Raw genomic sequence first — 24,886 nt, 5'->3', positions numbered from 1 at the left:
ACAAAACTACATTAGCATATTTACAGATGAGACTGACCTGTACCTGAAACCCTGAACAGAAGTGTCGCTTCTGCTCCAGCTGTGCGCTTACACAGTTCACTCCGGTCTCTCTCTCTCTCGCATTGAGTCTGATCCAAACCGTTCGGCGGAGGCGCAGAGAGCGCGCGAGCCCAACCATTGCCGGTCACGACTAACCGATTCATGATTTGTTAGAGATTCGGGAATAATCGCTTTAGTATATTCGGCTTGCAATTATATAATAACAATATTTAAGTAGAGGGCCAAATCGTCTGCCAGGCCACCGGGAATAGTCCCGGTTCTCCCGATGTCCAGTCAGCGCCTGATTTCCACAGACACGCAGGACGTGCAGGATTCATATTCAGTCTTTTTGCGGGTTAATAATCTCAGATAATGCGGGTTAATAATCTTTTTGTAAAAGTTACAATTTTCATAAGTAACTGTAATTGAATTACTCATTTTTTCTTAGTAACTGATTACTGTTACATTTATTTTGTAATTAAATTACGTAACGCCGTTACATGTAACTACTTACTCCCCAACACTACACACACACACACACACACACACACACACACACACACACACACACACACACACACACACACAGTGATCAGTCGACTGTAAATTATCTCTTCTATGTTCTTAATACCTCAGTATCTGCACACACACACACACACACACACACACACTTCTATGTTCTTAATACCTCAGTATCTGCAGCTGACAGTTTGGACTCTTCAGTCCATCAGAAATAAACTCTACACCAGAGTCCTGCAGGTCATTGTTCCTCAGATCCAGCTCTCTCAGGACACAGTTTGAGGATTGTAGAGCTGAAGACACAGTTTCACAATGCTCTTCTGAGAGACCACAGACAGAAATTCTAGAAGAGATTAAATACAATTATTATTACTATTATTATTATTATTATTAAAGGATTAAATCCTTCCTGCTGTATTGTTAATTTGATCATTATTTGTAGTTTCTCTTTATTAGCTGGATTTGTGTTTATTATAGTCTTCAGATCCTGATCTGATATATAGACCCTCTTTTATTTCTGTGTTTGGACACTAATGTTGTGAATCAGAGCTTGTTCTGTAGTCCTTCACAGAAATGCGTCACATCTGAGTTTGTAAAAGTCATTTTCACAAAAGACTGACATGTAAATGGATATTTAACACAGATCTCATTAAATGACAAACTCTTCGCTTGTTTTGTGTGAATAATTCATGTCCGTGTGTGAGCTGCTGAAATGTAAGTTTTAATCTTTTATTTGTGACATTAATGTGGTCACAATGCTGACAGAGTAAATATGTGTTAGAAAACTAGACCTATATCACTCATAATATTACCATTCACACTCATCCACCTTTTCTATGGTTTGATTTATTTTATGTCATAATGCAGAGCTCTTTAAATGTATAATAATGTAAAATAGTGTCTAGTGCTGTACAGTAAAGAGTAAGCAGACGTCAAGCTCTGTCTTCACTGTAATAGTTCACTGTAACAGCAGTCAAACAGCTGCAACATTCAGCATTTATGATCAATAATTACTGCAGATTAAATGTTATTATAGTTATTAATATTAGCAGTAGTTGATATCATGATTGTGTCTTGATTGAGAGTGAAATGTGTGAATGTCAGCTTTACTGATCAATGTGTGGAGCGTCTCTTTGCTGCAGCTGCTGCTGATTTAATGAACCAGTTTCTCATGTGACGGGGTTGTTTTTACCTTTTACTCTAATATCTACTGGATTAAAAACACATGTTGGGACTCCTTTAAGATTCTGGCCTGTTCTTCAGGAGAAAATCTCTCATTCAGGAACATTTATTTTAAAGGAGTCAGGTTCATTATTAAATATGATCCTTTAGTTGATGATGAAACACTCACAGAGCTTTTCTGCAGTTGATCACAGCTGGTATCAGTCTTCTTCTCCCCTCATCTGATGTGTTGTATTTCATGGTGTTCAGTTCATCCAGTGTCTCCTCTGACATCTGAAGCATGTAGGAGATTGTTGAGCAGTGAGCAGGAGAGAGTTTCTTCTCTGAGTGTTTGTCTGATTTCACAAACTCCTGAATCTCTCTGAACAGAGTCTGATCTTTCACTTCCAGCAGACAGAGGAACAGATTGATCGACTGATCAGCTGAGAGAGGATTACTTCTCTTGACCATCAGTCCATCATCTTCATCTTTGATCTTCTCTTTAATGTACTGTGTGGTTCTGCTGATGGTCTCTGAGCTGTTCTCTGTGTGTGTCAGTAGATCCTGTAAGAGTCTCTGATTGGACTCCAGTGAGACGCCCAGCAGGAACCGCAGGAACAGATCCAGACGTCCATTCTCACACTCAAGAGCTTTATATACTGCTGATCTTAGTAGATCATACAGAGAAACTTCATCATATATCTCAGAGTCACTTTCAGAGTGAAATCCGTAAGATCTGAATACATGCAGTGGTTTCTGGTTCTTTGTTAAACAGCAGTAAAGCAGATAGAAAGCAGCGAGAAACTCCTGAACGCTCAGATGAATGAAGCTGTAGACTTTCCTCTGATGAATCACAGATTCCTGCTTAAAGATCTCAGTGCAAATCCCAGAATACACTGAGGCGTCAGTGACGTCTATGCTGCTCTCAATCAGGTCCTCCTCATAGAACATCACATTGCCCTTCATCAGCTGTTTGAAAGCCACTTCAGCAAGTTTCACAATCACTTCTCTGTTGGACGGCAGGAGTTTCTCTGGATCTCTCTCTTCATACTTCTGCTTCCTCATGTTGATCTGAATCAGCAGGAAGTGGATGTACATTTCAGTCAGAGTTTGAGGGATTTCTGCACTCAGATCTTCTTCCAGGAGCTTCTGAAGCACAGTGGATGAGATCCAGCAGAAGACTGGGATGTGGCACATGATGTGGAGGCTTCTTGCTCTTCTGATGTGTGAGATGATTCTGCTGGCTTGATGCTCATCACTGATTCTCTTCCTGAAATATTCCTCCTTCTGAGGCTCAGTGAATCCCTGAATTTCTGTCAGACGGTGGATGTATTTGGAGGGGATCTGATTGGCTGCTGCTGGTCTGGAGGTGATCCAGATGAGAGCAGAGGGAAGCAGCTCTCCTTTCATCAGCTTTGACATCAACACAGCCACTGATGAAGTCTCAGTCACATCACAAACTTTCTGAGCGTCTGAAAACATCAGTGTGATTCTGCTTTCATCCAGACCATCAAAGATGAACACAACTTTACACTCCTCATAAATCTGTGAGTCCAGATCTTGAAGTTCAGGATGAAAGTCCAGCAGAAGTCTGTGAAGACTGTACTGATGATCTCTGATCAAGTTCAGCTCTCGAAATGGAAGCACAAACATGAAATCTACATCCTGATTAGCTTTTCCCTCGGCCCAGTCCAGAATGAACTTCTGCACAGAGACGGTTTTTCCGATTCCAGCGATGCCTTTAGTAAGAACAGTCTTGATCTGCTCTTTCTCCTCACATCCTGCTTCAGCGGAGGCTTTAAAGATGTCATTGCAGTAGATTGGAGTGTCTTGTGAGTGTTGTGTTCTGGCTGTTTTCTCCATCTGTAAAACCTCATGTTCTTCATTCACTCCTTCTCTCTCTCCCTCTATGATGTAGAGCTGTGTGTAGATGCTGTTCAGGAGGCTTTCATTCTCCTGGAGTTTCAGTCCCTCAAATAATCTCTCATACTTGTTCTTCATGCTGGTTTTGTGCTGCTCTTTGACTCTCTGTAGTTCATCATTCACTGCTTGAGGAGGATCCTGGGCTCGTATCTGATCGTCTCTGATTGGTAACAAACATAAAAACATCTTCGTGAATAAAACACATTTAAGAGAGAAGAGTCAGTTTAATATACTCCTGTTATATACAGCATCTTTACATTAAAGTACAACACATTTTCTAGAATATAGGCTACATTTCTTCAACTTTATATCTGTTACGCTAGTAGTTTTTGCTGTGGTATCAAAACTGAAATTGAGAATCGTAAACTTTAATTGGTATCTAACATATTGGTGTCAAATAATTTTATTTATTAGTATAAAAGATAAGCTAGATCAGAAACAATAATAAGAGCAACTATTTTATGTTTGTGTGTCAGGGCCAGTAATAATCTGAACAAGTGAAGAAGAAACAATCCTTAGCATTGATCTCTGACAAATAAAGTGATTCTAGTTTCCTCTGAGGGCTCCACGCTCCTTATGTGTGACAATAATACAGAAAATAATGAGAACAGCAGACAGCAGAAGAGAAAGAGCTTTAATAATGTCTCACAGCACCATACCAAGCTGATGGAGTCTCACCTGGGGTCAGAGGTCACTGGTTCAGCACTGGGGTCAGAGGTCACTGGTTCAGCACTGAGGTCAGAGGTCACTGGTTCAGCACCGGGGTCAGAGGTCACTTCTTCAGCCCCGGGGTCAGAGGTCACTGGTTCAGCACCGGGGTCAGAGGTCACTGGTTCAGCACCGGGGTCAGAGGTCACTGGTTCAGCACCGGGGTCAGAGGTCACTTCTTCAGCCCCGGGGTCAGAGGTCACTGGTTCAGCACCGGGGTCAGAGGTCACTGGTTCAGCACCGAGGTCAGAGGTCACTGGTTCAGCACCGGGGTCAGAGGTCACTGGTTCAGCACCGAGGTCAGAGGTCACTGCTTCAGCACTGAATGTAGGAGGCTTTCCCATGGATCTGTCACTCTTCAGAGACACACCGCTGTGATCTGGAGATGAAGATCTTTTCCTCCTGCTGACTCAAAAATATAATTATTCATACACATCTTCACACAGTAATTAACACAACACAATTAGTCAGGGCTACACATTTATTCTAAATTAAACAGTGATTAGTCAGAAGCTGTGATTGTCGTGTATCGGTCCGTGTATCTTCTGCGTTCATACGTTTTTCATTAAATGCGTTTCTTCTTTAATGGTTTAAACACTGATGAATAGAATAAGCAGACACAAACTCATTTTCTTAATTCAAAATAAAGGATCCTAGTAAAAATAAAGGATCCTAGTATTGTTTTGGGAATCTTTTTACAGTAGGTTTACATGTATGCAGCTCAAACAACCCTCATCTCTAAAAATGAATTTAACATCACCTCCTTTCCCAGCGATTCTCAAACGATTTGTTCGAAGCAGTTCTCAGATTCAGTCTCTAAACTCCTCCTACAGTCGACTCTCATTTATTATAAGGATTTCTGTGAGACTGTGATAAACTGAAATGAATGGCAGTTTTATAATTATTAGAGCTCATTCATTCTGAATCTGATTAAATATAGTTTTTCATTGTGCTGTTGGACCAGTGACAGCTGCACGCTCAAACATCCACATCCAGACTTTTATATTGTTGAGAAATGTTTGAGAATGTGTAAGTTCAGATGTGACGTGGTCTTATTTGTGCGAGTGCATGGTGTGTCCTGTTCAAAGCATCTGCTTCACACTGTAGCAGGAGTCAGATTTCACTGATCACGTGAAGAGACAATTATCTTCTCTTGTAAAACGTGAAACGAAGATCATGAATTCAAAGTGAAAGCATCCAAAGTCCGGCTTGTAACACAGCAAAAGAGGAATTCACATTCACAGAATTTAAATCACAAATAATACTGAAGATAAAGAACTGGATGTTGAACACTCGTTACCATATAACTATAAACTATGATATAAGTTCATCAGCCTGCATTGATCAATACCATGTTGTAGCAAAAAAACCTGCAAATGATGTGATTGTGTGACCGAGTGAGAAAGTCTCAAAAGAGCGACGAGTGAGAAGAACGAGTCTAGAGTCTGTCGACTAAACACAGCTTTATGTGAAAAACACGATCAGTGAACAGAGCAGAAACATGTCAAGGTGTCTTCATAATGTAGCCTAATCCCATATAGCACACAAAGTTATGACTAAATCATATCCCAATATATAACTTCCTAATGATAGATTTCCCAGGATCCTGCAATGTCTATTTAAACAAATAATATTTGTATCAAGTCTCTGCTTTGTTCCAAAGACGGCTCTAGTTCTCAACTGAATTTGCGGGAGAAGAATCACTACATTTGGCCAAAACTTGTTAAAATCAAACATTTTCAATATTAATATGTGCATTTTTCAAATGTTTGTTAAGTGCAAAAATGAATGAACAAAACTCTGAAAAGAAGTCAATATTTTCCTCTTTCTGTGTATGTCTGACACCCCTGATCTAGATTATGGTTTAATATTAGTTTTGAATGTGTTGATCTCTTCTGTCCTGCAGTGACACACAGCAGACGTGAACTCAGTTCATCTTCAACAGAAGAGAAGCAGCAGACGAGACGAGTTCATTAATCCTGACCATTCTTTACTAGCAGATAGAGACTTGATTTCTTATTGAGCAACACTTTTCTCTATTGGGCGGACATTTCAGTCGCCTGAGCAAAAACAATCTTTATACCACATCTGTACAGCGGACACACAAAATTAGTGTGTAACTTTTAACTCTGATGTGCTATTTATTTGATATATGTGCTATTTCTATTTATTTGACCCTTGATGTAACTATATGATGTACATTTTAGGTTACCTGAGATTTTCTTTTTTACAGTATACACTGCCATTCAAAAGTTTGGAATCAGTAAATGTTTTAAAGAAGTTTCTTAGGCTCATCAAGGCTGTATCTATTTGATAACAAAATAATTTTGTGAAATATTATATTCGAATTTAAAATAAAAGTTTTCTATTTTATATACTTTAAAATATAATTTATTCCTATGAATCAAAGCTGAATTTTCAGTGTCACATGATCCATCAGAAATCATTAGAATATGCTGATTTATAATCAGTGTTGGAAACTCTTGTGCTGCTTAACATCTTTTGAGATCTGTGATATTTTTAGGATTCTTTGATAAATAAAAAGTTAAATTATTTTTTATTAAAAATAAAATTTTTGTGTTACAATAAACACTATTCTATATTTTTTTTATACTTTTATTCTGCAAGGATTTATTAAATGGATAAAAAGTGATCATAAAGACTTATATTGTTAGAAAAGGTTTTTCTTTTTAATAAATGCTGTTCTTTTTAACTTTGTATTAGTCTAATCAAAGCAGCACAATAATAAAGAATATGAAGCAGCGCAACAGTTTCAACACTGATACAGAATATCAGAATGATTTCTGAAGGATCATGTGACACTGAAGACGTAATAAAGGAGTATTGATGCTTTGCTTCAGCAGGGATACAATATATTTTAAAGTACACTATATTCAAATAGGAAACAAATATTAAAGATTTCAATACCCTAACAGTTCACAATATTACTGTTTTTTTCTATAATTTTAATCTAATTAATACAGCCTTGATGAGCATAAGTGGCTCCATTAAAAAACAATGTCATTATTTATTAACTTTATAACATAATATATCATAATCTGATACAATATCAAAACAAACTGAAGCATTTAAAATGAACATGACAATCACATTCGATTAATCATCAGCGCTACAATTAGTTCAGATGATGTATGATGTTGTAGGAGTCAGTCTATTGTGTTCAGTACAGGACAGTGTCTCACCTGGGGTCAGAGGTCACTGGTTCAGCACTGAATCTAGGAGGCTTATCCATGGACCAGTCACTCTTCAGAGACACACAGCTGTGATCTGGAGATGAAGATCTCTCACTGATCTCCATGATGAAGAACTGATCTGAGGTCTGTCAATGAAAAACAGAACAAATATCAGAAACACTTCACATCAGTAGATGAACTCAGTGCTCATGTGTTTGTTGAGAATGAATCAAAACAGAAATCATGAATCTCTGTTCAGAGACGAGTGTGTTTTATGCTGCTGTAATCTGACTTCAGGTTTTTGTGTCAGCCGATATATCCAACAAACTAACTGATAATTTTATTTTATTTTTTGTAGCTATGTCTCTGCTCTCAGCCCATAATAATTTATTCTAGTAATAATGTTTTTCCTCATCATGCAGCAGTGTAGTGATTCTGTGCTTGTTCAGAATATAAACTAGTGATACCTGACTGACAAATCTTCATTGTTTTTATAGTATCAGACCAGAGTTTAATACATCACCATCAGTTACTCCTAGTTTCTCTTTAGAAATAATATTTGTGCAGAAAACACTCTTAGTTTTTTGGAATAATGAAATGAGTAACGGTGAGCATTAAAAACTTTGTTACGCCATTTTTTGCATCGTTACATTAAATCTGAAGGAATATTTGACATTAGCTTCATCATTTAAACATCATAAACCTGTTACTTTAATAGAGTGTGTAAATATCTCATAGCATCACAATCTGTGACTCGTGACATCATCTGAGCTCGTGCAGATCTGAGGCCTGCAATATCAGACTCGGATCTTTGAGTCTCCTTCAGCAAAATAAACATCTTTTAGAGTCTTTTAGTTGATTTTAGCTAAATGTAATTAAAATGTTACGCATTACTTCCCTAACTCCTAACAACGGTCCTCAGCTGTTATAAAATCACTGTAAACCACAGCTTCTTGTTTTAGAATAATATAAGTAATATGAAAGAATAGTCTATCCTAATCTGAAATAAATGTTATAATATGTCAGTGTATGGTGTGTTATTTATTTTACACCGCTCCCTATAACGTGCAGGGCCAGTTATCTCCAATAAAAATTACATTTCATGACATAATGACAGTAATATTTTGAAAATGATCCAAATAAATGGTTTTTGAACTCAACCAATCAGGATGTTTAGCGCACAAGTCCCGCCCCCAAATGTTCCAGAACTTTGATGAAGTACTCCCTCTCCAGCAGGGGGTGTGGCCAAGATAGTGCTACAGCTAGCGGAGTCGCAAAGGTTGTTTTGGTGTTATTAGAATTTTCCCTAATTGTTGTTTAATGAATTTGGTTTCATCATCCAAAGATGGCGGGTAGAGGAAGAAAAGCTGAAGATAAAGTCGTGATCAGTAAGAGAATTGAGCATGATTACGCTGATATGATGGAAGTGTGTGTTGAAGCTAATAAGTGTCTCTTGGAGGATTGCACTGCTGAGAATCTACCTGTTACTCCCAGCAAAGTGAATATTATGAAGAAAGTGTGTCCTGATTCTAATGAAGATGTCTCTAATGCAGATATCCTCGAGGCTATTTACTCCCTCAGTAAAAGATCTGACAAGCAGGAAGAGAAGTGGGAGGAGTTGATAAGAAAAATGGAAGAGAACTGTAGCATCATCTCCGAAGTCAAGGAAGAGATGAAAGCTCACAAACAGAAGGCAGTTGAACTGGAGTTGAACTTTTGAACCGTGTGTAAGGAGGAAGGCTGTCATGTTGCTGAGGACTTAAACAAAGAGGACAGAGAGACGAGGCGAGTGCTTTGGTCACACATTAAACTAGCTCGAGCAGAGGGGAAAGCGGCGTACTTTTGGGGTCCGTTTGCTTTCATTAAGGGAAAGCAAGTTTTTCAATGATGATGAAAATGATTTTTTATTTTTCTCTGAGAGACTCTTTTTGTGTTGCAAGTTTATTCTTCAGATCTATTTTCTGACTGTTCAGTGATATTTCTGTTAGTTCACTGTGAGTTCCAGTGAAGTATGTTCTCACTAAAATTAGGATTATCTTTTTGTTCATTGAATGAAAGGGGTCTAAAGGATAAAGTAAAACACAAAAGGTATATTTTTATGTTGTAAGGGGCAGAAGACACATTTATTTTTTCCACGATAGACTCATTCTACTGAAGAAGATGCAGATTTTTGGGGAGACACTATTGTGTTCAGTCATGGCTCCGATCGATCAGCAGATGTGTCCAGATGTCTTAAGAAGATTGTGACTCTTCAGTTTGATGCTCATGGACATTGGCTTACTGCTGCGGTTAACTGTGAAGGTATTTTTGATATTTTAGATCATATTTATGGCTATAACTGTAGTGCAATAAATACAGCTGTCGACGGCTCCGGCACTGGCCACGAGTCCTATAGATCACACGTCCGCTGCGTCAGAGACGAACGGAGCGCGAGCGCAATCTTGTGACAGTCTCAGGCGGTAAACAGTGGAGCGCGTGAAGGACAGATTCACGATTCACGAACACTCTTCAAGGTCTACATTAATTTGTGCGTGTAGTAATTTAATGTGAATATATTTTGAAAGCATTGCATCGCTATAGAAATCGCGGTTCATTCGATTCTTAGCATTTTGAATCGATTGCTGTTCAAGATCGGCGATTCACGATTCAAAAATCATGTTTCAAGATCGATGCATATGAATCGACAGGGTTTGTAATCGATGCATCGAGAAAACGAGTGAATCGTTAAACCCCTAAATGTGGATTATAATCACTAAACAAGGCTGAAATATTTATAAGCGATGAAAAAGATATGCACGATAAACATATTACCATAGTAAACATGGTAAAATATGACCACTTGAAGAAATCAGACGTCAGCTTATTCTCTATCACAATCGTGTTTATTAAGTAACTTATATTATCTGTCACAAGCCTCGTCTCGAGAGTTTATCTCACGTTGCCTATCATAAAAGAATAAAGCCTAATAATGTTTTTGTTCGGGAGCTTTTATAAAAATAGAGATATTATCATTCATTATAAATATGACGGCTACTGTGGCTAATAAACAGAAACAGACTCGACTGAATAAGCAGGCTATTTTCATGAGCGTTAAAAATAAATAAATAAAATAGAAATAAGTGTATTTATGTGTGATTAATTTTGAGTCCTGATAAATTAAATCAATATGATCAATGTATCACTTATTCTATAGTTAAAACATCCATGCTTTTGAATTTGAATATATAAAACAAAGCATGCAAATAAACGGCCGCTTTTATCATGTTTGTTTGTGATCGCACATGTTCCAGTGACTTATTTCTTAGTTTTCTGATAACTTCTCTTTGTTGGTGAAATTTTGAGGTTACATGACGTTGTTCTGAGAGGCGTGTTAAGGGCGTGTTTTAGTGACGTGCAGCGGTGCTTCAAGCTCCACTGTGGAAACCCTGCGCTACTCTGGCCTCGTGCTACTGGCCCGGGCTATGAGCCCCGCCCGGCCCGCTTTAAGCCCTGGCTCGCACTGGCCCGACAGTGGAAATGCAGCTAATGTTATTACCAGGCGGCAAGGAAGTCGACCGGAAGTTGAAGTCGGCTGCGTGCTGCCATCTTGTAGCAGAACTTCACTTGCGTTAGCATTCCCATTGACTCCCATTCATTTTGGAGTCACTTCGACAGTGAATAACTTTACATCTGATGCGTTTAAAGTCTCCGTTTGTCCATTATTTATTTCTAAAGATACACGACAATGTATAAAGGGCTCCATTACCTTCTATGTTACATTATGGCCCCGTAGAAACAGTTTTTGTAAAAAATAGGCTAACGATTGCGTCATAACCACTCGGCTCTCTGTCACATTACCGTACAGACAGGAGGAGAAGCTCGCAGGCAATTAACTTAATATGGCGTACTGGCGTTACATTTTAAAATACTATACAAAATAATTAATCAGAATACTTACTCCTGCTCACTCACGACAAAGAACTCCCCGCTCAAGCTCGCCGTCTCTGCAAGATTAACGATGGCAGTTTGCACGCACAGCTACTAGAAGATTCACATCTGTCAGACAGTTTGCTGACGTCGTCAAGCTTCGTTTGAGTCTGCGCATCAGAACCGGAAGTGCTAAAAAACGCTAAAACTGGGCTTCAATTGTCTCAGTTGCAGGGCTCTCAAGTTTTGAACTGAGTTCAGAGTGAGATTTTGCCCGCGGTCGCGATGGCGGCAGGGGTTTGATGGGGACGGGTGTCTGATCTCATAAATGACACATATTCTTACAAATAAAATAATATTTATTTAATTCAGCATTTATTTGTGTGTGTGTGTGAGAGAGAGAGAGAGAGAAAAAATGGTCAGTGCTGTTTATAGTAGGTGTTGGTAGCTGGTTTTGAGGCCAGGGGTTGGTGGCTCCCATTTGAATCACTGTGGTTCCAGGCCAGCCATTTTTCACAGTTCCATCAAGTGCTAAGCTGTTCCTGGTTTTGGTCTTGTTTAATCCCACCATGGAGAAAACCCTCTCAGCATAGGTATTTGAATGAGCGAGCACTAACACTAATGCAGCTATTTTAGAAAGCCTCCCTGCTTATGTCCCTCACACCTTGATGGACACAGGAGTTATCTTGTCTGCAGACTAAGCACCAGTAAAAAGAGCTGGTGGTTCCCATTGTGATGAATGGTGATCGGGTTGACCACTCCTTCTTAAAGGAACACCTACAGGTGGCTGCTCTACATAACCCTTTCTTTTTCCCTGTTTCCAGTGGGTTCTCCACTGTTTCCTCTATGGTCCTCCACAGTCTCTTCCATGCACCCATCCTCTTCTGGCACCCTAACTCCCTCCCCTACTGTATTCTCCACAGCCTCCTCCTCTGACCTAGCCACCTTTTTAGGGAGCTGGGCCCGCATTCATAAAGATTCTAAGAATCCTCTCAGAAAACTCTTAATTTAGCTTAAAAACTTTTACGTAGGAGTCTTAGCTTAAAAGCGATTCGGGACCGATCTGAGAGCAACTCTGAGTAAGGAAAAGACAAAAACGTTTATCTTAGTGAGGAGGCAGGGTTGAACCAGGTGGCTATGTATGACACAATCTTTTGAAGACTCTGATTGGCTGGTTGTCCAAGAAGGAAAAAAAAGAGTGATTTTAAGTATAGGGTCTATTCTAATCCTCACTTTAAATTTACATGCGTAATTTTTCCTATTTGACCGTTCTCTCTCTCTCTCTCTCTCTCTCACACACACACACACACACACACACACACACATTATATGTGTGTATATGAATTCTATTTTTTTATTTACCATGCTTTTAATTTCCTATAAGGTATTTGATTGGCTTAGAATGATAAAAATTGTTCCACTCTTTCCAATTACAGTGATTGCTGTCCTATGTAAGTGGCGGTTTGAGTGTTGGTTTTAATGTATCAAACATGGAATCAAAGCCAAGAAGAGCGAGAAAGCCAATCTGGACAGAGGAACAGTGTTTACTGTTAGCCCAGTTAGTGGATGAACACAAGGCCATTCTTAAAGGAAAATTCAGACACAGCAAGGGACAAGAAGCAGACATGGGAGCGTATAGCACAAACTATTAACGGTTCATTCCCCCTGCTTGTGCGCATCTATAAGCCTGCTATATTCATAAATGCAGTTTTTAGAGCCTGCAAGGTGGGAATGTCCAGTGGAAACTAAATGAACTGTGACACAATAAGATGTTCTGAAAGTGCTGTAATTGTTTGTGTGATCACTGCTTACAGAAGATTGTGACAGACCCTAATCATCACTATTGCATTGTTGCATGTTCCCAGTTGCCAAATATCGTAATGTAGTGATTACTTTAATTTATATATTAAATTATATTATATTAAATTATTATATAATCTATACCGTCTTATTTACATATTGTCATCCATTGTCTGCAACACATTTCTTCTGCCTCTTCAGCTTTCTGCCATTTTCTCCTCTGCTAAAGAAAATCTTAAGCCTCTTAAAAGTCCTCGTCTGTGCTCCTAACAAATTTTACCTTAAGACCTCTTTTAAGGGATAAGATGCTTTCTGAATTAATTTTTTCTTTACTAGGATTTCTTTCTTTAATTTTAAAAGTAAACGCCCACATTTCTAAGAATTTTCTTAGAATTTTGTCACTAGGAACTACTTTTTGCATTAAGATTCTTTATGAATACGGGCCCAGATCTTTTAGAACAAAGCATGAAAGATTGCTCCTTTGCCTCTTCCCTGACATCTTTGAAATAGATGAATGCAATAATCAATATTATACATTGGATAAAATATAATGAAATAGCCTAGGCAAAACGTTTTGAAAATGAGGACCAGGATGAGGTGCAGTAAAAATAAAAGGAAAGAAAATTTTTTTTTTTTTTTAAACTATTATGGATACTGCCATACAAGTATTATGGATAGGCCTATTATAGAAGTCTCTTATATAAAACTGTCAGAGTAGCCCCGCATCCTCTTCAACGTGTAACTTTGGCAATAAAAAAATAATAGTGGGCTAATAATAGGCACAAAAGCTACGGCCGACCACGTATAATGGCCAAAATTGCGTGCGTGTCGGGGTCATAATAACCATCAGACCAAAACATATCTTAGACTGTTTTTAAAAAATGTTAAATTAATATATTGATAAAAAAAAACATATAGTGAAAATCTGTGTCATTGTCTTGACAAGTCTGTAACCGTAACGTTACCTACTTCAGCGAGCGTCTGGATCTGTGTTGCACACGAGCCTGTAAAAATCTTACCCGGATACAGCAATGCTATTTTCTGATTGGCTGATCGGTAGCTATATTTTTTTTATTCGATTAGCAGGTGCGTGTCAGGGCCTTCGGGGAACTCACTTGATTCCTCTACGTTACCTGTTTCACTGTTTAAAAAAATAGCGCCGCAACTTGGTGGGCGTTGTCCTCGTAATGTCTCTGCGTGAGAAATACAAGGTGTGGCGTGTGAGCGTGTGAACGGGTTGAAATGCGTGAGTCTCACGCCCAATGCGTGAGACTTGAGAGCCCTGCAGTTGAGTTCCACTGGGGTCGCTGTGTCCATTTCTTTTACTGTCTATGGTTATTACGAGTGAGCAAGCTGACTGTGACAAGATGGCCGCCAGGTGCGGACGTCGACCTCCATTGGCCAGCAGCGCGGACGAGACATCTAGCCTTTATTATGTATAGCTATGGGAAACACACCGAGTACCAGCACAAAGTCCCTAGTTCCTGGATAAAGTTCCTGCGACGGAAACACGGCTAATGTCCTCATTTCTTTCTCTTAGCTGCACATTGACAGTAATAAAAAGTGGAAGGCATGATCATGAATATTCAAACCATACGCTACTCCTGCGCTAAGAAAAACACATTGTACAGGGTTTACAGAATCAATATAAGAGTCTGATAAATGTTAAACTGGAAGAATAAAGCTTTACTTTTAGAATCAATATAAGAGTCTAATAAATGTTAAACAAGAAGAATATAGTTTTACTTTAGAAGGCCGTGTCGTGCTCTGGGTGTGTCAAGATCAGATCTCAAAGACTTCTCTGTTCTGTGTTCTGTGTTCTTCTGAGTTCTTCTTTCAACATCTCTCTCCTCGAGAACACAAGTCTGTTCTTTACGATCTCTGAACTGAGAAACAGTCTGAACATAAAGTCTATCGCAGAAAGATGAGCTCGTCACTGCGCTCGGTTACATCTCCATCATTTTAAACTGCGTCACAACAAAATCTCAAATCTCTGTTAAAGTGTGAAGAGTTTAACACGAGAGCGACATTCTACAATAATACATGATATTAGAAGCTGACAACTCAACTTACCGTCAACTCTGAGACCTGAACAGAAGGAGTTTAACTCTTCAGAATACGCCTTTACTCTCGAGTTTACTTTTGAGTTTAACACAAAGGAGCTCCTCCTCCGAGTCGCAGACTGCAAGAGAGAGAAATAACATGAAGCTGCCCACATCACACAGAACCACGCGAGATGTCAGAACGAGATGTTGTAGTCGAGAAGGACGCTTGTGTGGAGAGACAACGGAGAGAATATTAGAAAACAATATATAAGATAAAGGTGTAAAGAGGCTATCTCCTGGTTTCACAGACAAGACTAGTCCCAAACTAAAATACAGGTCTGGGCTGTAGGAGCTTAAACTGACTCATTATTTGAAGCTACTTAAATGTCCTGATTGAACTATGGCTGAATCCTGGCTTAATCTAACCCCTATCTGTGATCTACATAAAAACACATTGTATAATGCATAACTAACAGGGGAGCTCCATTAAGACATCTGTAAAAGTGGATTTAGATAAACCATATGTGTGTCATTCTCCAGAAACATCCATTTCTCTATCCCAAGCCTTTACAGAAATATTACAATTGAAAAACACATTGTTACAGTTTTTAATATTTTAAAATAAAACAATGTTATTTGAACAATTAGACCTTCTTGCGCCATCCATGTGGCAATGTTTGTTTTTAAATAATTATAAAGAATTCAAAGCAGCACAAAACTGCTCGTCCCACAGCCGTGTACAGAGGGAAAGTGCTTTATTTTGAGGTCAAAAACTGTTTTTCTACCATTTAAAATACAATAATGTATTGATAACTATCAAATATATGATATAAATGGCATACAGTAATAAAACAAAATGCTGGAGTTGTCACTGGAGTTACCGTTTAACAAAAATCTGTATTTTTTTTTTTTATCAGACTGATGACATCACTTCCTCCTTCCTGTTTTCTAAAGATCTATGAAGAAAGGCCCATGTGAAGTCCACTGTTTCTTTTCTATCATCAGTGACTAGCTCCACATGTGGATGCAGTATATCAGAGATAAATGACAGAGGAGACGGACTCTTGTCTGGATGTTACAGGGACAGATGAGACACACGTGTGTTTATCTGCTGCAGAGACACTGATGGAGGAATGATGCCATCAAGACTCTCAGTGAGAACACTACAGTCATCAATATATCATTTTAAATCTTCTGTTTAATTTTAAACTACTATAACAACACTTTTCTGATTCTTGATTTCTGTGCATTTGCTGCAGATCTTTTATGGTGGAACAGGACCTGCAAGGAAAGGTGACATTTGTGAAAAAAGGGAAAACCTGAAAAAAAGGATAAAGTAAGATCATTTTGTTATTTGTCTGATACTGAGATCAGATGACATTATGCTGTTAAAATTACTTTTGTATTGTGTTTGTGTATTTTTGCAGGATCTGAATGTCTGCAGACTGGTGTGTGTTGTGAGGATGGAGAAGACCATAGCATCATCCTGGAAATGATCGAGAGACACGGATGAGACGCTCCATCACTCGGCCTGCCATTTACTGTCTCATCTGAACCAGGTGAGACGCTCATTAAAGCACAAAAATCTGCAATTATCTTAAAGTCATTAGTTATTTTCCTATCAGTGTATAGTTGCTGAATATAATTTTTAACCTGCTGCCTTTCCAACCTAAAAGAAAGAGGCAGAATTCTGCTCATCCTCCTCGAGCCAATTCTGACCAGATCTGTTAAAGGAATGGATTTACACTAGATTTACTGAGCGTATTTTAACTTCAACCCTGATACTACATCAACTGATAACTGAAGAACGGCATGAAGCTGTAGATTAGCTGATAAGGGATACATTTGTTTTATTTGTACAGATTGCAGTGTAACAGTAAAAATAGTGTAAATATGTAACTTGGTAGTTCTGTGCATATTTGTTTACATGTGCACTAGAACTGTTTGTAAGTGTGTATACTAGATCTTATATCTCAAAGTACAGCAATAAAGCTGTTCTAGTCTATATATTCTGTATTAGAGACTGTACGATGCACTGATTACCAATCACTTTAGAAGGCTGAATACCTCATTAATGTCCAGTGACCAAGAGAGGAGTAAAAAGGACAGAGACTTAAATTAGGATTCACTCAATATATTGTTTAACAACAGTATGTACTAATTATACACACTTGTAAATGTAGTGACACGCTGGACGTGTGAAGTACTGACAATACTTGTAATATTCGTGAGATTCGTGATGTGTACGCGTGTGATTTAAGTCGATGTGTGTAACTGCTGAGTCCACATGACTAAACGTGAGAACCCACAAATATAGAATATACAGAATTTCTTTCATAACTGAAGAAATATGTAATTATTATAACATATCAGACCACAATATTAAGATGAATAACAAATAAACAACTCTTACAATCGTTAATGATGCACATGAAAAACTCAACATGTAATCCCAGCGGACTCTGTAGCACAGCTTCATCCGACCATCCGTGTGGAAACTTAATCATTCAGTTCTGGACACCCAATCTGTTCAGATGACCATTCACAGCTTGATTGAACATTATCTGAATTTAGCTCATCTGAGTTATGATTATTGTAATAACTGGGAATTACTGACGTTTGAAACTGGGACATTTGTAATAAATGATGTTAGTGTATTAGTCAGTGAAGGAAATATGAAGAAGAAAATATGATTTGAAAGATGACAGTCTCACTCAAAGATCTCGCTCTATTTTCTCTGACGATGAAAACATTGAACTAATTCTCTTCAAAAGCACTTCGATGATATTAATAAATGAGAGCCGAGGGCCTTCATCAGATCCAGACAGAGATGATGGAGAAGGGGAACACAATTCAGATTATTTTCTTCAATTAGAAAAAGTGATTTAAAAACAGAGTTTCAGATTTGAATATTAATGGTATATTAACACATGAGCCGAGATCTATTGCTGGTTATTGTTCATCCTTCTATAGCTCTCTTTATGAATCTAGATTTAATGAAAAAGATACGAATGATTTCTGAGATAGTCTTAATAAAACTAAATCTAGAAGTGAAGACAGAAAGCATCTGTGTGATAATTCTCTGTGTATAGAGGAAGTCTTACATGCTATTATGGAACTGAAGTGAAATAAATCCCTGATGTGGATGGATCAACTTCTGAATTCTATCAATCTGTTTCTGAAGAACTTGCTCCGTTTCTCTTCAACGTTTTTCTCAGAGTATAGATTGTGAAAAGCTTCCACCCATCCTCACACAAGACTTCATGACCTTCACACCTAAACCAAAAAAACACACACTGTTCTTCCTCTGTTCACAACTACTGTCTGATTCTGTTAAACACAGACTTTAAGAGGAATCACAGCTGAGATGACATCATCACCATCAGCCAATCAGCACATCACACCACTCTCTGTTTAAAAGATGTTCTTCATATTATTCAGATCTCCTCTAAAGCTTCAGCTCTTCATTTCAATATTAATAAGTGTGAATTAATGTCTCTTAAGCTGTGTGATTCACCATCTATCTGTGGTGTCCCTATAAAAACTGAAATCTCATATTTAGGTCTAAAGATTGTAAAGGATGAAGAGAGAAGATGTGAGCTCAATATTTGCTCTGTTATTGATAAGATGAAGAACAAATTGAATCAGTGTTTACTAAGAGACTTCTCTTTGAGGACATCTCAAGACTCACATATACAGCTCTTTCTCCAGCAGTCAACAATAGTATTTACAAGACTGCTGACAATATGCTTTTCAGTCTTTTATGGAGAAATAAAACCCATTATATGAAGAAATCAACTGAAAATGGAGGATTGAACTTCTTGGACTTTAGCTCTCTTAATAATACTTTTAAAGTAAACTGGATCAAACGATTAAAACAGAACAACAACTAGTTTATGAAGATTATTCCTCATTGTATTTCTGCTCAGGTTGGACGTCTTCATTTTCTTCTGTTTTGTAACTACAACATTTCTAAACTTCTGATAAAGTTTTCCAGTTTTCACAAACAAATGCTTCTCTCCTGGAGTTTAATTTAGAAACATAATTTGTCTCCGAACAGATGTTTTATATGGAATAATAAGCATATTGTATCTAAATCTGAATGAAAATCTGGTTTTGGTGAGGCACCTTTTGAGCAAGAAGGTGTTGTGTTCACTTGTTGTGAATAGTTGTCTAAATGTCCTAAAGAATATGCTGTAGTTGTGGATGGTGTAAAAACACATGTCCCAATCTTCTCTGCAGTGCTTGGATCCTGCTGACACTGCTGTGGCTCCAGTTTGTTCTCTTCTTCCTCTGTTCAACACAATCATCCACAGCTTCAGCTCTTTTTCAGACGGATGTTGTCTCCAACTTTCTGGAAGAACTGTGTTGATGCTTTGATATGGATCAAATCTGGAAATGAGCTCCTCACAAAGATTTCAGCACAAATAAAGGAGAAGAAATGTCTTTCAAACTCATTTAGAAATATTAGCCCAGTCACTTTTTCCTTGTAAACAGATTTGACTGTGATGTTGAGACACTTTCTACATTTTGTGATCTACAAACAGAAACGCTTCTTCATTTATTTTGGAGATGTACTTGATCAACTCTGGTTTCACACACAGGGTTTAAACCAAGCGAGGATTACTGAGAACAGAACACAATTCATGTTGCAACAAGTCCTCCAACTCATACGACCGTATGGGTCGTTTGTCACTATCCATAAATACGACCCACACGAGCGTTCTCTAAATTAGCGCCCCTATTGGCAACAGGAGGTATGATAAATGAACTTTCGCCTAAATGCATTGTGGGTTTATTTTAACATGTTTGCTATTTGCGTTTTGAATTGTTTGATTTAAACTCTCCCAGATGTTCGTGGATTTTGATGATATGGATTTTTAGATGACTTCGAGACATGTACAGGTAAGGTTTTCTCCCGTCTCATAAAGTAGTCGATCGTTTATGAATAATATGAGTTTTTATTTTCAAATCGATACTGGACACTGTATGTCCTATTAAACCAGTTTGACGTTCAAATCATTTAATCGAAATCTGCAGCTTTATAAAGTTAGTTTTCATTGTGATATTCGTTTGAAATTCGCCTGTGGTGGAAAGAGGTCATGTAAAAGTCGCGCATTTACCATGTTTTTACCATAGTAACATGTCGCTGAACCATGTCACTTGTTATAAAACCTCAGTAACCACAACTCAATGTATCTCCCTTCATAACTGTAGTTTTACTTTGGTATTTGTAGTATAAACACGTTACCATGCTTTTCACCACAGTAACTGTGCTTATTGTGTACTCTTTAGTTAAGTAACACATTTGCCATGCCTTTAATACCTTTTTGTAATGTAATTGTGATTCAGTGTTTTTTTTCTTTTCAGTTTTGCAGTTTCTTCATATCACATACATCTCCAGCTCCTACAACAACATTCAGTGTCCAGCAGCTCTTTATGATGCTCTCTCTCTCTCTCTCTCTCTCTCTCTCTCTCTCTCTCTCTCTCTCTCTCTCTCTCTCTCTCTCTCTCTCTCTCTCTCTCTCATTTTCCTTTCCTATTTTTCTGAACTGTAATTCATAAATAAGTCACACATATTTTTCTTTCTTTCTCTTGTTCATCATGGCATATTTTCACAGCTCAGAATCAGATTTTGATCAGTTCTTGTATTAACAGGGAACTTGTACTCGAAGCTCAACTTGAAGAAGTTTCCAGTGAAGATGAAGTCCTTCAAAGGTTCGACACAGGTAATGTTGAAGATATGTAGTTATAACTGATTTACTTTAATTAATTTATCCTTACTTTATGTTAATAACCTTCCTTATAGTCCTTCCTTTCAAATATTTTGTTCACAGATCATTTCTAACACACTGTCTAAACATGTATGTATTAAAACAACAACAACAACTTGTTACTTTTTCTTTATTCCAGCTGAAAAGGAAGACCATGGGCCTGTCAAACCTTGTTTGTGGAGAGGGATGAATTTGACCATCTTGTGTGTTTACGGAGAAGACCAAAAGCTGCTAAGGCAGATATTTCCAGAGGTACGTCTGTGTTGATCTGAGCACCTCGACAGAACTTTACTGCAGTTACATTTTGCACCGAATTTTATGTTTTTTACTTTTTTAAATACCTCACGACCCCATCAGTACAAACCCTGTGCTATGTCAAAGTATTAATAATTCAAACAATTTCAGCAAATTCATATGATATTGTACAAGTGTACTCTCCAGCTTTTCCTCCTGCTGTCATTGACCATCGCCTCAGCTCTCATGCAGACTGTGTCCATTTTAAGTAGTCAGAGCGTTATATCCTAAAGTTTATATTGAGTCCACTGTATTCTTTATTAGCACCGTCTTAACCCGTTCTAACAGTACATGATATCTGTCCGCACCTCACAGTCTGCCTTTATTTCCATGTTGATTTTAATTGAACACGTCTGTTTAAAAGCAAGTCAGGAAATGCTGTGTAACTTGTCATGTGACACATCAGATCTTCAGTTAATTTGGCCAAATTAGATCATTTAAGGCTGTTCACACCAAGAATAGTAACTACAATAACTATTTTAGCATCCACACCAACATCAACCAATGATAAAGTTATGTTTATTAATATACACACTGCAGCGACGTTGATGTCTGCCACTTTAAATGATCAAGCTTTTGAAATGTGCATTTTGATTGGCTGTTTAATGTTCATCAGCTGGAAAATATATTCCACTGATGTTGTTCCTCTGTGTCATTAAGTATGGACTCATCCTTGGTATGAAGAGGTCTTTAAACTGCTTACAACAATCCTGCTGCATGTTATAGTGTAGAAAATAATTGAGAATAATATAGCTTGAAGATACAGCTTTCTTCCCTCTCATTTTGTTAAACTCAAACGCAAGATTTTGCCTTTCTTTGCTTGTTTGTCTTCATCTTAGTCCTTTACTCTCTCCACTCACTCACACATTCTCTCTTGCTCTGTTGTAAGGTACAAACAGAGCGGATGGTTGCATGATGGCCTCTTTCAGGTTTGTCAACTGAATGTCTACTAGTGTGGCTCAGCAAGTTCCTGTCATGATCAGCCCTCTCCAAGAAAGGTTTGTAGAAAATTGTAATCAATATTCATTTAATCCTCTAACCTGAATCTTTTGGTGTATTTACTTAATTATATCTGTCTTAATTCATATGTAATAAGCAATAGTAATTAAACATGGGGTTAATAGACATATTTTTGTTTTACAGCTGAAGAGCAAAAACACAAAGAACATCAGTCCTGTTGGGGATGAGGAATGAACATGGCTCTATTGTGCCCAAACAGAAAAGAGTGAAAAGGTGCTCATCCCCATTGATGTGTCTGTATTCAAGCAATGCATTAGTACAGCATATGATGTTGATCTCTATTCAAGTCAGCAATTATCATTTTTCACATATACATCTTTTTATAAGTCCTAGAATGAACAAATCATCAGGGCATCATTTCTGGAATTTGGGCAGAAAATGACTGAATATGGTGAGTACTGACACCTGCACCTGTATTCACCAAAACTATTTTTCTTATGGACTTACAGTTTTTGAAGGAGGATGAAGTCAGTTGATGGAGAAATGAAGAACGAGATGTGTTGTATATGAAGACTTCAGATGCAAAAGCCTTTAAGTTCTGTATGAAATGTTCTTCTAAGAAGAATTTTAGAAGAAAACTTCAGGTGGAACTTAGATGCCTTTGCATCTGAAGTCTTCATATGTACTATGAGTTTTCAATACATAACTGATTTGTTATGACTGTTTTTATTATTTTCTACTTGTACAGAAAGACTGCAGTAGAAGGAAAGCTGGTACTGAGAACATTTGTCTTCACTCCAGACTAAAGAGAAGCGGGTCTGAGGCCAGAGATGGAGGAGTCAGTGGTCACCAAATGCAGCGCTGCAGCCTGAAACTGTGAAGACTGAATTCCCAAACAGCTGTGTGACTGCACAGATGTTACGGCCATAAAAGAAACTTCACAACTGAGAGCCCATACCTCCAACAACCTTCAACAGGAATCAATGGTATGTCCATTACAACAATTCTAAATAATAATAATATATAATTGACACAATGATTTTGTCTCTCCAGGACATCTACGCAAGGTTTTTCTTTTGTTGAGGACCGTCAGAGACTCCAGCCACACGAGCCATGGATTGCTCTCAACATCACCATCAGACAGACATTATCACAGAACCAGCACCAGCAGACTGCAAAACAAGTTCCTTCAACAGGCAATCAGACTGAACTGAACTCGTACCAGTAACACCACACACACACACACACACACACACACACACACACATACACACACCAGCAGCCTCATACTGTGTGCACTGCACTCTATCAGCTACACTGACTGGACTCTGACTCACTATTATTCTGCAACCTGATATTCTGTTTGCACTAATTCATACTGTACTGAAAGTGAAAGTGACGTGACATACAGTCAAGTATGGTGACCCATACTCAGAATTTGTGCTCTGCATTTAACCCATCCGAAGTGCACACACACAGAGCAGTGAACACACACACACTGTGAACACACACCCGGAGCAGTGGGCAGAGGTATATCTACAGTATACAGTGATTGTTGTTAATTGTTTTCATTTTGTTCTCTCTGTATAGTATAGTATTGCACTATATTTTCTACCTGTATTGAGCTCTTATGTATACGGTTTATATTTTTGATACTGTATATGTGTTGCAAATATATTCAGTACTTGTCATGCTGCAGTTTGCAGAAAAGCATTTTACCACCTGTATACTTGCATTCATGGTATTGTGATAATAAAATGATTTGATTTGAATTGGTCACATGACTTGTTCATCAGTTGTATTGTTGTGCTGGATAACAATTGCAAATTGTTTATGACATTGAAGAAGATCATGATAGAGACATGGATTTGAAGAAAACCAGGAGAGCTCTGATGATGAGAAGGAAACTGGATGTGATTCTTTGGTGCTCAAGACATTTCACCATGCCTTCATCTGGGTTTCTTCATCTGATTAAAATAAAATGGTTTTAATGTAACCCATTTTTATTTCACTTGAATATAATTTGTCTTAATATGCTTCTTTATCTGTCTTTATGCTGCATCCTAGTAAAATATTGCGTATGGTGTTGGATAATCAAGTATGGTGAATATTCTGTACTAGAGATGGTTTTTTGGTAGATACACCATTTAATTTTGTAAACAACACATATAATCACCATGGTTGTTTTGATGAAGACATGAACATTTAGTAATATTAATGAAATTCAGTTAGATGAAGAGCTGCATTAGAAGAGACTGCATGGACTTCATGCACAACTGAAGGTGATGAATCAAGGAAAGATCAACATGAATCCTGTTCTGTATTATAATGAAGATGATCATGCACATTACTGATGTCTAGCTCCTGAGCAGGACAAAGATGAGACATTCTTTACAGAGATTTATGAATTAGGTATTTTATATTATGATTCTTTAAATTGCATGAATTGTATGGAACCATAAACTGCACACTGTCACACATTGTCTTACTGAATGACACATTGGCCTTGTCTGATGAAATGTCAGAATATGTATTTGTTGTCTTTGTTTACTATTAGCACTGT

At 37.9% G+C, this 24,886-nt stretch overlaps 1 protein-coding gene and 1 long non-coding RNA gene across 10 annotated transcripts in view; one reads left to right on the top strand and one right to left on the bottom strand.

Moving 5' to 3' along the window:
- Window positions 1–24,886, bottom strand: part of LOC128017649 (protein NLRC3) — a 228,406-nt gene that overhangs the window by 26,772 nt on the left and 176,748 nt on the right. Inside the window, exons 3-5 of one of the 7 annotated variants that reach the window (XM_052604993.1) lie at window positions 7,554–7,580; window positions 4,321–4,755; window positions 1,906–3,802 (exon numbers count right to left, since the gene is read on the bottom strand). The exons of the other annotated variants lie outside the window; for them this stretch is intronic. Of the exons in view, the coding sequence (XP_052460953.1) occupies window positions 1,906–3,802; window positions 4,321–4,755; window positions 7,554–7,580 (2,359 nt within the window). Of the gene's footprint in view, window positions 1–1,905; window positions 3,803–4,320; window positions 4,756–7,553; window positions 7,581–24,886 lie in introns of those variants that run through there. 7 annotated transcript variants of the gene reach the window in all.
- LOC127938214 (uncharacterized) lies at window positions 19,951–24,095 on the top strand. Of its 3 annotated transcripts, none has more exons than XR_008148655.1 (8): window positions 19,951–20,200; window positions 20,666–21,024; window positions 21,209–21,321; window positions 22,253–22,361; window positions 22,507–22,596; window positions 22,711–22,774; window positions 23,072–23,309; window positions 23,377–24,095. It is a non-coding gene; the product is annotated as an uncharacterized LOC127938214 (long non-coding RNA). The 3 variants fall into 3 exon arrangements; XR_008148658.1 differs by having other exon boundaries at window positions 20,173–20,200; window positions 20,954–21,024; XR_008148653.1 differs by lacking the exon at window positions 19,951–20,200 and having other exon boundaries at window positions 20,497–21,024.

The sequence above is a fragment of the Carassius gibelio genome, chromosome A1, assembly GCF_023724105.1.
Source record: "Carassius gibelio isolate Cgi1373 ecotype wild population from Czech Republic chromosome A1, carGib1.2-hapl.c, whole genome shotgun sequence".
Lineage (NCBI taxonomy): Eukaryota > Metazoa > Chordata > Actinopteri > Cypriniformes > Cyprinidae > Carassius > Carassius gibelio.
This window is presented reverse-complemented; position numbering and strand designations above follow the sequence as displayed.